At 38.9% G+C, this 13,447-nt stretch overlaps 1 protein-coding gene across 1 annotated transcript; it reads right to left on the bottom strand.

Annotated features, from left to right (window-relative positions):
• Nucleotides 1-10,162: 10,162 nt before the first annotated feature.
• Nucleotides 10,163-11,227, bottom strand: LOC126692139 (uncharacterized). Its single transcript, XM_050387635.1, has 2 exons — nt 10,832-11,227; nt 10,163-10,606 (listed from the first exon to the last, which is right to left on the bottom strand). The coding sequence occupies exons 1-2, from the start codon at nt 11,225-11,227 to the stop codon at nt 10,163-10,165; spliced, it is 840 nt and encodes a 279-aa protein (XP_050243592.1).
• Nucleotides 11,228-13,447: the final 2,220 nt, after the last annotated feature.

Below are 13,447 nucleotides of genomic sequence, written 5' to 3'. Positions count from 1 at the left end.
ATATAGTGATTTTAAGTAGAACAATGACCAAATTACTTAAACTAAATAAAATAGAACACTCTCCACAGGGTTTGCATTGAAACTTAACTCCTATTATTCCATATCATTCCCTTAAGTTCCTCATCTTCCCTCACATATCCCAGTCATTCCACATTGTAAAAACACTTGGTTTTGATCCTTGAACTAAGTCTCCAAACAAACTATCATAAGCCCCATAAGACATATCATAATTAACCTCAACATGTGCAAGTTCATCTGCGGCTGATCCCACTGCATTGTCTGAAGGGGAATTAGAAGTCATTGCATGAAGCCCATTTCTCAAATATCCTCTACCACTATAATTTCCACTAAAAATTTCACCATTATTAATCACAGAAATATAACATAAATATACAACTGGGACATGTTTGAATAAGTTGTCATGGATATTAAGTTTTTGTAATAACTTAAGATGAAGAAATCATTGCAAAAAGTTGATATAAATTATTTTTGCAATCTATTGCAATTAAGATTTCGAACTAATAGATTATTGCAATGAAGTTATCATTGCAATAATTTGATATTATTCTTTTGCAATCTATTGCAATAACAAACACGAAACTGCAACGAATATATCATTGCAATAACTTGGTTTCAATTATTTATTACAATGAAGATATCATTGCAATAATTTAATCCAACTTATTTTAGTCAATTATTTACAATCTATTGCAATAAAATTCATGAATAGCCTATACCTACAAAATATTTGAAACAGTAAATTGTTTGTTACAACAATATATATATCATTGCATCAAAGTTGTCATTAAAATATTTGGAGTTCATTGTGTCCTTATTCTTCTTAAGGATTGTTGTCAATGGCGACTCTATGAATTATTTTTAGGTTGGTCACTAAGAAACTTAAATTATAAAAAATCTAATAAAGATATATATGAATATATCAACACCACCAAAAAAAACACAAAAATACATGAAACATTACAATTTCTTTTTACTAAAAAAGAGAAAACAAAATGGTTTGATAAAAGACAAAGTGGGAATTGAGGATATTGAGATGAGAGTAATAAATTGTGAGAGAGTCTGAAATGAGAGAGAGAGAGAGAGAGAGAGAGAGAGAGAGAGAGAGAGAGAGATGGATGATATTTACTACAAATGCAAGTTAGATTGAGTTGTTAAGGATTATTGCGACTGCAAAGCCAAAGAGAGCATAATTTGTCTGCATTGTCAAGGGAAACTCACAATCATAATATTTCTCTTAGTACCTTTTTTAATGAAAAATAAAATTAGGGATTATTTTTATGTAATAGGTTGAATGAGTTAAAAATTTAAATGATTAGAGATTTTTACTAATTTTTTTTGGTATTTTTATGTTTTTTGTTGAATAATTTGTTCACTTGTTGTTTGGTCTAGTCTCTATTTTTGTGGTTATTTGAGCCAGTTTTACGGTTGTTATGTAAGCTCTTTTTTTAAAAAGGGGTTAAGATTATGTTTGACAAGGGGAGAAAAATTAATTCTAAAGTAATGCTACGTTTATAATATTTTCACAACAAATCTTATGTGATAAGTTGTTATTGGTGGGTTAAAAAGAAATGTTAGTATTGAGCCAAATTAAAATTAGTAACAGTTTACTACATAGAATTTGTTGTGAAATTATTGTGAAGATGTTGTAAATGTAACATTACTCTAATTTTTGTGAACTCAAATTCTTATGATTCTCAAGTCAAAATAAGTTAGTTTAGTGTATAAATATATTTTTCAATATATATATATATATATATATATATATAATTTAGGGTGTCAAATGTTGATACTTAGATATTGCTTTTATATGTTAAATGTTGATATCAATTTGGAGCTTTGTCAAGTTTTGAAAGTCTAAATTTTTGATAAAGAATAATCAAGGATGGCTCTATGTATAAGTCAGGGTGGTTACAAGACCACACTAACTTGCAAAACAAAATGTGTGTGTGTGTGTATAAAGTAAACCTATCCGTCAAACATTTTATGCTCCTACAATGCATGACTTAATTAAAAATATTTTATACATAAATTGAAATTATATAAGCTTAGTAAAAAAATTACAATATTAAAATTCCATGTAGAGAGCAAAACAATAACAATAACAAAAAATAAAAATCCTTAAGTATATGAAATAAAAAGATACCTTACAGATGCAATGCCTTGATTTATGATATCTTTGAACTATATATTAAAAGCCAAACTCATAGAAAATTCAGTTAGATTTGAATTGGAATTTCAATTTTATACCACGTGTCCCATCTAATTTTAATATTTTTTTGCCAAGTAAATTATTGAGTGTTAAAATCAAAAAGTCCAAATCCAATTATATTCTAAATTGAATTTCAATTAGAGTCTAATTTTACGTCACAAGTCCATCTATTTTTTTTTTCAAATTTTTGTGGCAAGTGAATTTATTGGATGTAAAAACCGACAAGTCTAAATCCAATTAACTTTTAAATCATATACATATATATATATATATATATATATATATATAATGAGAAACCATTATTTAATGATCCAAGCTGAAATTTCCATCTGAAATTCAAACGCCGATTTGAAATTTCCATCTGAAACTTCGATCCAAGCACGACGCCGATCTGAAACTTCAATCCAAGCATGACGAGAAGAACTTCGATCCAAGAACCCCGATCCAAGCATGCCGATCCAAGCACTCCGATCCAAGCACGCTGATCTAAAACTCCGATCCAAGCATGCCGATCTGCCACAAGCGTCGATCCACTCTCTCTGTCTCCGTTGTTGTGTCCGTGTGTGGGTGTGTTTGGTTTTGTGGTGTCTGTGGTTGATTTTGTTGTTGATTTTGTGGTTGATTTTTGATTTTTTCTGTGGGAGTGTGTGTATCAGAGGAGGAAGAAAATGATGAGGGCGTTGGTTTTGCAGATGGAGAAGAGTGAGAAAAAAAGGAGCGAAATTAGAAATTATTAAAATAATGTATAGAAGAGCTACAGTAACTGTGTATATATGCACGGTTACAGTAGCTCTTGTATATTTATGCATAATTTTGCAAAATTTTACACCCACTGATGTGAATGTTTTTTTGGTTAAAATGTGTAAAAATAGATGTTTTTTGTATTTTGCAAGATTATCCATGGACTGATGTGGTTACTCTTAGATAACTTGATAAACACAGGATTCTACATTCGATGATCCTTCACATTAATCCATAAATAAATATATATTTATTTAGATTTTTGGTTGAGGGGTTTGTTGTTTGTGGTTCGATGTCTAGTCGGATAAAGTAGTAGCAGGTAAAATAAAATAAAGGACGAGAGGTGAGCACATGTTGCCTGTACATACAATAGAATTTAGAAATGAGAAAATGAAATGAGATGAATTTTTTTTTTTTTTTTTGAGAAGGAAGACTTTTATTGAAAAAACTAAAGAGCGGCCAAATCAGCCTGAACGAAAGGTAAAGTGCGATATGGAACATTCTCCATCCACACAGTACAGTTTGGTGTTGACAAAGCTAGCCTAGCTAAACTATGAGCAACTTTATTACCATCTCTCTTTACATGAGAGTATGACAATTCTGAATATGAGTCAGAGAATAACGACACATCTTTTATTAAATGGGCGTAAGGGGCTAACCCATATTCTTTGCATCTGAGGGCCTTGACAACCACTTCCGAATCACCCTCAACAGTGGCTCTATGAAGTCCTAACTCGCTTCCAAATTCCACAGCTCTACACGCTGCCAATGCCTCGACTTCCATTGGCTGGTAAGCTTGGGCCAACTGCTGTACCAGTGAAGCAATAACCTCCCCTGACAGTCCCGTACAACAACACCAATCCCAGATTTGTTGTCATCATTTGAAAGGGCTCCATCAAAGTTGATCTTATAGCTATCTGGTGCAGGTGCTGTCCACTTAGTCTGAGACGTTGAGCTTGAGTTAATTCGGCTAGACCTGAGGTTGCTTCTTCTAATTTCATTCCAGCTCTCCTCTGCCATTTTCTGCAAATCTTTGGTAAGGCAGCACGTGTGATTCAGCCTGAGTTTGTTCCTTTGGTTCCAAATGCTCCACACCTGAATAGCGAAAAGGTCCAAAGGCTTCCCATTTTCATAAATCCAGCTGCACAGCCCTTTGAAATCATCAAAAAGAAACCTTGAGCGGAAGTTCCACCTGTCACCTTCCCACACCTCATCCAAGCCCGTGCAACTCCACAGAGCATGCAAGGTATTCTCTGCTTGTAAGGAGCAACGACCACAGCTGGGATTATGTAATATTGTTCTCCAGACCAGATTTTGCTTCGTTGGAAGAGATTCTCTACAAGCACGCCACAGCAGATTCTTGTATTTGTTTGGGACGTGTAGGGACCAAATGCATTTCCATAACTTCTTGTCCGCCTCTAGGTGAGTGCCATCCTCTGCATTTTCCTCCAAGTCCTTAAGGAATTTATACCCGGATTTGCTATTGTACTGCCCATCGGCAGTGAAAGGCCAATACAAAGTATCCTCAGTTTGGCATCGAGGCAGTGGTATCCTTTGAACAAGTTCCGCTTCAGCTGGAATGAGTACACCCTGAAGCATTTCAGCATCCCATTTACCCGTGTTGTTGTCAATGAGGCAGTCCACCGTGGCATCTTCCATTGATTCTATGATTGGGGATGAAACTACAGGAGGGTGCTTTATGGGCAGCCAGTGGTGCTGCCATATTTTGATATTTTTTCCATTACCCACCCGAAATCTAGCTCCCATTTGGATCACCTCTCTCCCCTTCAAAATGCTTTTCCAAGCATAGGAACCGGTTGCCGATTCTTTTGCTTCCATGAACGAACACCGGGGAAAAAATCTCGCCTTAAAAATTCTGTAGAAGAGAGTCCCTTCATCATGTAAGAGCCGCCATGCTTGCTTGGCAAGGAGAGAGTCATTGTAGAGAGCAAGATCTCTAAATCCCAATCCTCCTTGTAATTTTGATTTTGTCAACTCCGACCATTTGACCCAATGTATTTTCCTTTTGTCACCTCGTTGCCCCCAAAAGAATTTTTTAACCATTGCTTCAATTTCATGACAAAGGCTCAAGGGTAATTTGAAACAACCCATGGCATAAGTGGGAATGGCTTGAGCAATAGCTTTGATAAGGACTTCCCTACCGGCTTGAGAAATGAGCTTCCTCTCCCACCCTTGTAATTTCCTCCATACCCTCTCCTTGATATAATTAAAACTTGCTTTTTTACCCCATCCCACCAATGAGGGTAGCCCTAAATATCTCTCATAAGACCTTATTTCATTCACCCCCAGCACATTCTTAATCTCCTCTTTAACATCTTCTTTTGTGGACTTGCTGAAGAAAAGAGATGTTTTTTCTTTATTTATTTTTTGCCCCGAAACCTCTTCATATTCCGCCAAAATTTTAAGCACATTTCCACATTCTTGAGTATTTGCCTTGCAAAAAAGCAGGCTGTCATCTGCAAAAAATAGGTGGGTTAGTTTGGGGCCTCTTTTGCATATTGAGAAGCCGTTGATGTCCTTTGCTCTTGCAGCTTTTTTGATTAAGCCATGTAGTCCTTCCGTGCATAATAAAAAGAGGAATGGGGAGAGTGGGTCCCCTTGTCTGATGCCCCGTGTTGGATTGATTAACCCCTTCGGATCACCGTTCACCAAAATTGAGTATGAGACTGTACGAACACACTCCATGATCAAACCGATCCACCTTGTGCAAAAACCCATTGTCTCCATCACTTTCTGGAGATAATTCCATTCCACCCTGTCATACGCCTTGCTCATGTCTAGTTTTAGAGCCATAAAACCTGTTTGTCCTGAATTATGATTTTTCATACAATGCAAGGTTTCAAAAGCTACTAAAACATTATCAGAAATAAGCCTATTCCTTACAAAAGCAGATTGATGCTCAGTTATAAGATCTGGCATGAATTTTTTTAATCTGTTTGTAAGGACTTTGGAGAATATCTTGTACAATACATTACATAAACTGATAGGACGATATTGAGAAACTGAAGCAGGATTCTTCACTTTTGGAATTAAAGTGACAAAAGTATGATTTATTGGGTAAGGTAGTTTACCTGAATTCAGCCAATCTAGTATTGTGGAGGTCACCTCTCTGTTCATAATCCCCCAAAAGTGTTGATAGAATAGGGGTGGCATCCCATCAGGACCTGGAGCTTTTAGGGGCGCCATTTGGTCTAGTGCTTCCTGAATCTCCTCCTCCCTGAACTCCCCCATTAGCTGTTCATTAATCTCATCTGTGACCAATCTAGGAACAAAAGATAGAGAACCTTCTTCAATGACCGAATTCGTTGTAGTGAATAATTCTGCAAAATACTCCACAATGGTGTCTCCAATCGCTTCTGGTTGCACTTGCCAGTTACCCCTTTTATCTTCAATTCCAAGAATGGAATTCTTCCTGAATCTTTGAGTTGCTTTGTTGTGGAAAAATTTGGAATTGCTGTCACCATGTTTCAACCATAACACCCTTGATCTTTGGCTCCACATCCTTGTTTCCTTGTCCATGAGAACATGAATTTCAGCCTTCAACTCTCTAAGTCTAGAATTATCTCCCCTCCTCATTGTCTCAGCCTCCATCCTAGCAAGCATCTTCTTTTTTTCCTCCAATTCTCGCCTAACATTACCAAATACATTTTTTTCCCACCATTCTAAATCCTTACTACATTTTTCAATTTTTTTCATGATATCACCTTCTTCCCCATTCCTCCACACCGCCTCCACAATTTCTCCACATCTTGTGTCAGATAACCACATTTCCTCAAACCGAAACAATTTTTTCCTGGGTGGCGCTTCCAATCCCGAAAGATTGATAAGGAGTGGAACATGGTCTGATGACATACATCTTAGATGGGACACCCTTGAGCTCGGGAATCTTATGAGGAACTCACTATTCACCAATCCTCTATCCAACCGTTCCCAAATTGAATGACCATCAGTAAAGTGTTTGCTCCAAGTAAATTTTGAGCCCTTAAACCCCAAATCAATGAAACCACATTCATCAATAACATCTCGGAATTGTTGCATTTGGGTGTGACTTCTCATTGCTCCCCCCAATTTTTCTTCTTGTCTACTAATTTCATTGAAATCCCCCGCACAAAGCCATGGAATTTCTGGTCTGTTATTCAAACCCCTCAACTTATTCCAAGCCTCCATTCTTCGGTGAGTTTCAGGCTCTCCATAGAAACCAGTAAATCTCCATTCCGTTTCCTTATTTTTATCTAGGGTTACATCAATAAAATACCTATGTGAATCCTCAATAGTTACATGAACATCATTTTTCCATAATAGCACTAATCCTCCACCTCTCCTCCCACTGCATACCTCCCACTTTTGATCAAAGTTTATATTGCGAAGAACTCGTTCTAGCCTAGCTTCGTCTGCCCATGTTTCGGCTAAAAACACGACAGAGGGATCTTTTGCCCGGATAATGTTTCCAAGCTCCTTCTCTGTACGTAGGTTCCCAAGCCCACGACAGTTCCATACTAAGAGATTCATGGCTCCTGGCGGGGCTGATCAACAGACTCCACCATTTCAGAAGAGAAATCATCATCATCCTTCAAAACCTGTTTCTTGTTGCAAGGTAATTCAGAATGATCATCAATTGTAGAGAATTTTCGTTTACATGAACCTATGGGATCTGCCTGAGCAACCAGCTGCGTAATCTTGCCTCTGTCCAGCCTTGTCCACGTGCCAATTTTTTTTGTTGCCCTAGTAACATCATGGTTCTCACGTGACATGGAGTTAGGGATGGACGTGTGAGCATTAGGGTAAGGGTAAGGATGAGCCGCCTCCAGTGATTCAGCATATTTGGAGCAATTAATTGGGCTATTAATTGGAATAATTCCAATTGAAGCCGTTGGACATGATGGACAGCTAGCCCCACTCTTTCCGTGGTTATTGCTCCCTGAATTCTCTGCATTAAATCTGTCCGGATTATGGGGGGAGATATTAGGTTGTTGAATTTGATTTTCAACGTAACCATTTCCTGAGTAAATAGGCTCATTAATTGTATCAGTTTTCTCCCCTGAATGAGCATTGAATGTGCTGTCCGATGAACCCAGATTTTGCGCCACCGTGATCTCCTCCACGGCCTGTACTCCTTCACTGGTCTCTCCTCTTTCTTCAGGTCCGGTTTCAGTTACGTAAGGCTTTGTGGTTGAGCGTTTTTGGCTGTAAAAACCTGGAACCGCCACCACATTTCGTTTGGACGGAAAAAATGGTGGTACACGTAATGAAGGTCCAAACTGCTTTTGTGATTCTGCTACACTTCCTTCACTCTCTAACCAAATCTCACAATCGCGATCCGAGTGATCCATTTTGCCGCACCAATAACAAATATTTGGTAAACGTTCGTATTTGAAAGTGACCCAAGATTTTTTTCCTTTCTCCATAGACATTACTCGACCACGGCAAAGGGGTAAAGAAACATCCATCTCTACACGAATCCTCATAAAGTTGCCCCCCTCCGTTTCGGCTGGATCGGTAGAGTGTACAATTTTCCCAACAACCTCACAAATTTTCTCAGCCGCCTTAACATTCATAAATTTGTAGGGGAGTCCATGAACTTGCACCCAAAAACGAGTCTTCTCAAATTTCAGTTCTTCCATTGCCATACTCTTGTCATATTTCTGCATAATCACCAAGTGCTTATCAAAACTCCATGGCTCAGCGTTAAGTACCTTCTCTACTTCATATTCATTTTCAAAAATGAAAAGGAGCACATGATCACCCAGGTTTTTGATCTTGAATCCACTTCTTGAACGCCACAATGGGGTAAACGTTTTTGCAATTGCCTCAATATTAAGAGCCCGTTTCGTAAGGAATTTTGCTGCTATGATGTGTTCTTTGGAACTGAATTCGTCTTCCAAATAGCAACCGGGTCCCTCTCTCTCCGATAACGATAATTTTGTCCAACTTTGTGATAGTTCTTCCATGTCAAAAAAAAAAAAAAAAAAAAAAAAAAAAAAAAAAAAAAAACGAAAAATGGGGTCTCGCTAATCGCTAAAGCCTTAGCCTTTTAGGTTTCAGTCTCTGTTTTGTTTTGCAGTTCATCTTCTTCGTCTTCATCTGATTGCCCACATGACATCACAGCCAAAGAAGGAAGAAAAGAAATACAATACTAAATAAATAAATACCTTCATTTTTTGTCCGAAGCTTTCGGTTACTAGGATTTGCTCAATTCAGCTCTCTCTCTCTCTCTGTGACTGTTTGTTTGTAAGTCTTTCTTTCCTTTTTCGTCTTCCTCATCTTTGTGCGTTTCTTTTTTGTTTCTCATATCAACTGGTTCTTGATCTGACCTACCCCCTTTTACATTTCTCAATTATATCTGTCTTTCAATTTTTAATTCAATTCATCATGTTACGGATAACGATGTTGATTTGAAATTTATAGAAATTTTAAAGAAAAAACGAATGCAAATATTTGCAGGCTGATCTGATCTTTTTCTTTTTCTTATTTCCACGCCATTGTTGGGTCTCATTTACGGATTGGATTGGATAATTGTCTACATAAATCCAGCTCATGTAAGAAAGATATCATTCCCCTTCCATATCTATCCATTTATATATATATATATTAAATTATCTGTTCTTTGTTTGTTTGTGACAAATACAAAGTTAAAAAAGCTACAAGCATAAGAGAGAATTATTAATTACCTTAAGCAGGCAGTCATTCCTGTTAATTTCTGGACTTTTTTGGGATTCCGGGGTGGCTGCAAACTATTAATTACCTTAATCTGATCAGGGTTGACCTCAATTCCACAATGAGTGAACATATAGCCCAGAAATTTACTTGACCCCACACCAAAAGAGCACTTGGAAGCATTGAGGCGCAGTTTGTATCTCCTTAGTATTTCAAAAATATTCTGGAGGTCTTCCACGTGCTCGGACACCATTTTACTCTTCACCACCATATCATCTATATAAACTTCAATATTTTTGCCTAATTATGCCTTGAACATCCTGATCATCATCCTCTGATAGGTAGACCCTGCATTCTTCAATGTAAAGGGCATCCCCTTGTAGTGGTAATTTCTAGTAGGAGTGACAAAAGTTGTCTTCTCCTAATCGCCCAGAGCTAGTGGTATTTAATGGTATCCCTGGAAGGCATCCAAAAAGTTCATCCGAGGATGACCTACAGTGGCATCCACTAGCTGGTCTATCCGAGGCATGGAGAAATGGTCTTTTGGACAGGGGAAAACACCTCCGTGAAGTCCACACATACTCGCCACTTTTCACTCTCTTTTTTCACCACTACTGTATTGGCTAGCCACTCAGGGGAAAACACCTCTTTAATAGCCTCGGCCTGCTTAAGTTTGATCACTTCGTCCTTGACAGCATTAGAATAATCCTTAGATGAGTGCCGAGGTGGTTGCTCTTTAGGGATGATGGATGGATTGACATTCAAATGATGGTAGATGAAGTTTGGGTCCACCCTAGGAACTTCGTAAGCACTCCATGCGAACATGCCAATATTCCTCTTGAGAAACACTATTAGCTCTTCCTTTTCTTGAGGAGGCAGTTGAGCTTCGACTTGAAAGAACTTTTCCAAATCATCATTAATAACATTTTTCTCTAACTTCTCACACTTTGCCCATCCTGACTGTGCATTCGTAGATAACACCAAAGTCCTTAATTGCTATAAGCCCCTCTTAGCAGAGGCTGAGGACTCAACTCTTGGTTGATGTATTATTGCAGCCACCAAGCATTGCCTAGCCACAGACTGACTCCCAACCAACTCCTCAATTTGGTCCCTAGACGGATATTTCACTTTCAAATGCAAAGTGGAAGAAACGGCTTCCTGGGCATAAAGTCAGGGTCTGGCTACAATGGCCGTGTAGGGAGAATAAGCATCCACTACAATGAAGTCCACCTCTACCACCTCTGAACTTGCTTGCACAGGTAGTCTAATCTGGCCCCTTGGAACAACAACTTTCCCGCCAAAGCCTAACAAAGGTGAATCATAAGCTGCTAAATCCTCAGGTTTCAAGTTTAGCCCTTTGTATAAATCAGGGTACTTAATATCTGTCTCGATGCCTTGATCCTCCAACACCTTCTTCACATCATACCCCCCTATCCTGAGGGTGACCTCCACGGCATCATCATGTGACTGTATGGTTCCAACCTTGTCCTCATCTGAGAAACTCAATACTGGTTGGATCTCCATCTTAGCCCTCTTCGGCTCAATGTTTGGGTCCTCGGTAGGTGGCCGAGCTATAGACATCACCCTGGAGGGGTGAGAACCAGTTCTCTCTGGAGCAGTGAAGATGACATTAGTTGTTGTTTTAACCTAACTTCCGCTTCGATCATTACTTTGGAGTACTGATTACACAAGAAAGATTGCCAAGTGGGGTACGATCTTAGGGGCTTTTGATATCAAGTATATGCCTCGCACCTCTATCAAGGGCCAGGTTCTCGCTGATTTGGTGGCCGAGTTTGCTGAATCCCCATTGGAAGAGGTGGCTGAGAAGCAAGACATGGATGGAAAATCAGTTGGCATGGTCTCCTTGCAAGAACCTTTATCTTGGAGGGTACACGTTGATGGTGTAGCAAATCAAAAAGGATCTGGAGTGGGGTTAGTTTTAATATCTCCTGAGAATATCACTATTGAGAAATTCTTAAGATTAGGTTTCTCGGCCACAAACAATGAGGTCGAGTATGAGACTTTATTGGTTGGAAAGGCTATGGTTCAGAAAATGAGAGGAAGAACAGTGGAGGTATTTTTAGATTCAAGACTGGTTGTAGGCCAAGTGAGGGGAGTGTTGGAGGCCAGGGATATAAGAATGTATGAATATTTAAGTCAGGTCAAGAACTTGCAATCAGGGTTTGAGTCTTTCAACTTACTGCAAATCCCTAGAAGCGGAAACACATACACTGACTCTTTGGCTACTCTTGCAACCTCTTTGACGCAGAGCTTACCTCGAGTTATCCTTGTTGAAGACTTGTGCAAACCTACTGAGATGAAGAGAGAGACGATCTGTATTCATCAAATAAGGGTGAGACCTAGCTGGATGGACTCTATTATGCTATTCCTCAAGGAGGATGTCTTGCCTGAGGGGAGGACCGAGGCTGACAAAGCGTGGAGGAAGGCTCTTTGGTTTTGGCTGTCTGAGGACCAAAAGTTGTACAAGCGCTCTTTTTTTAGACCATATTTGTTGTGCATACACCTTGAGGCAGTATAGCTACTTCTAGAAGAGTTACATGAAGGGATTTGTGGAAACCACACAGGAGGCAGATCCTTGTCTCACAGAGCCCTTATTCAGAGATATTGGTGGCCGAATATGCAAAAGGAAGCACAAGAGTACGTAAAGAAGTGTGACCAATGCCAAAGATTTGCCTTAAACATTCATCAACCTGGGGGCGTCCTCAATCCTCTGTCCAGCCCTTGGCCTTTTACTCAATGGGGCTTGGATATTGTAGGGCCTTTCCCTAAGGCAGTAGGAAATAAGAGATGGCTGCTGGTCGGCATAGATTACTTCATCAAGTGGGTTGAAGTTGAACCATTGCCAAATATCAGGGACATGGATGCCAAGAGATTTGTTTAGAAAAATATTATCACCCAGTTTGGGATCCTTCATACCCTCATCTCGGACAATGGTCTTTAGTTTGATAGCAACGCCTTTAGGAGAACTGTTGTGACCTAGGCATTACCAATAGGTATTCCACCCCGACTTATCCACAGGGGAATAGACAGGCTGAGGCTTTCAATAAGGTCATAGTAAATGGACTCAAGAAGAGGCTAGATGATGCAAAGGGAAAATGAGTGAAAAAGCTGCCACACGTCCTTTGAACATATCGGACTACACGTCATAGATCAACAAGGGAGACACCCTTTTCAATGACTTATGGAGCCGAAACTGTGATCCCTCTAGAGACCAAATTCCCAACATTGAGGACGAGTTCCTTAACTCCGAGCAACAATGATGGGCTGTTAGAGAAGAGTTTAGATTTAATTGAAGAGCGAAGAGAAAATGCCATGGTTTAATTGGCGTATTATCAACACAAGCTCAAGCAGGGGGACGACTCAAATGTGAGGTTAAGGCCGTTAGCGCCTGGGGACTTGGTATTTAGAAAAGTTTTAGGTATTGTGAAGAACCCAGCATAGGAAAAGTTAGGGCCCAACTAAGAAGGGCCATATTGCATCACATCGGTGGCTGGAATAGGTGCCTATTACCTTGAAGATCTAGATGAAAATGTTGTACCCCACCTTTGGAATGTAAATAACTTATGAAAGTATTATTATTAATGAAAGTCTTTTCTGCCATATTTTTGTTTTTGACATTGTGCGTTACACTTATTATCTTTCTAAGTGTTAAATAGAATCTTGGTCATGCTTGATTCCTCGGACCATATGCCTTGGGTAAATTAAGACTTCCAATTGTTTATTTAAGCATCAAACAGAACCTTGGTCATGTTTGGCTTCTCGGACCACATACCTTGGGTA

Source organism: Quercus robur, chromosome 1 (genome assembly GCF_932294415.1).
Source record: "Quercus robur chromosome 1, dhQueRobu3.1, whole genome shotgun sequence".
In the NCBI taxonomy this organism is placed as follows: Eukaryota; Viridiplantae; Streptophyta; class Magnoliopsida; order Fagales; family Fagaceae; genus Quercus; species Quercus robur.
Note: the sequence above shows the minus strand (reverse complement) of the source record. Positions and strands in the feature narration are given on the sequence as shown.

What these genes read in the sequence shown, in the direction of transcription:
- LOC126692139 (XM_050387635.1), bottom strand. Translation starts at nt 11,227, where the DNA reads ATGTCTATAGCTCGGCCACCTACCGAGGACCCAAACATTGAGCCGAAG. An exon ending in ATTCTCCCTACACGGCCATT is followed by an intron (nt 10,607 to 10,831) that starts GTAGCCAGACCC and finishes ACGAATGCACAG; the next exon opens with TCAGGATGGGCAAAGTGTGA.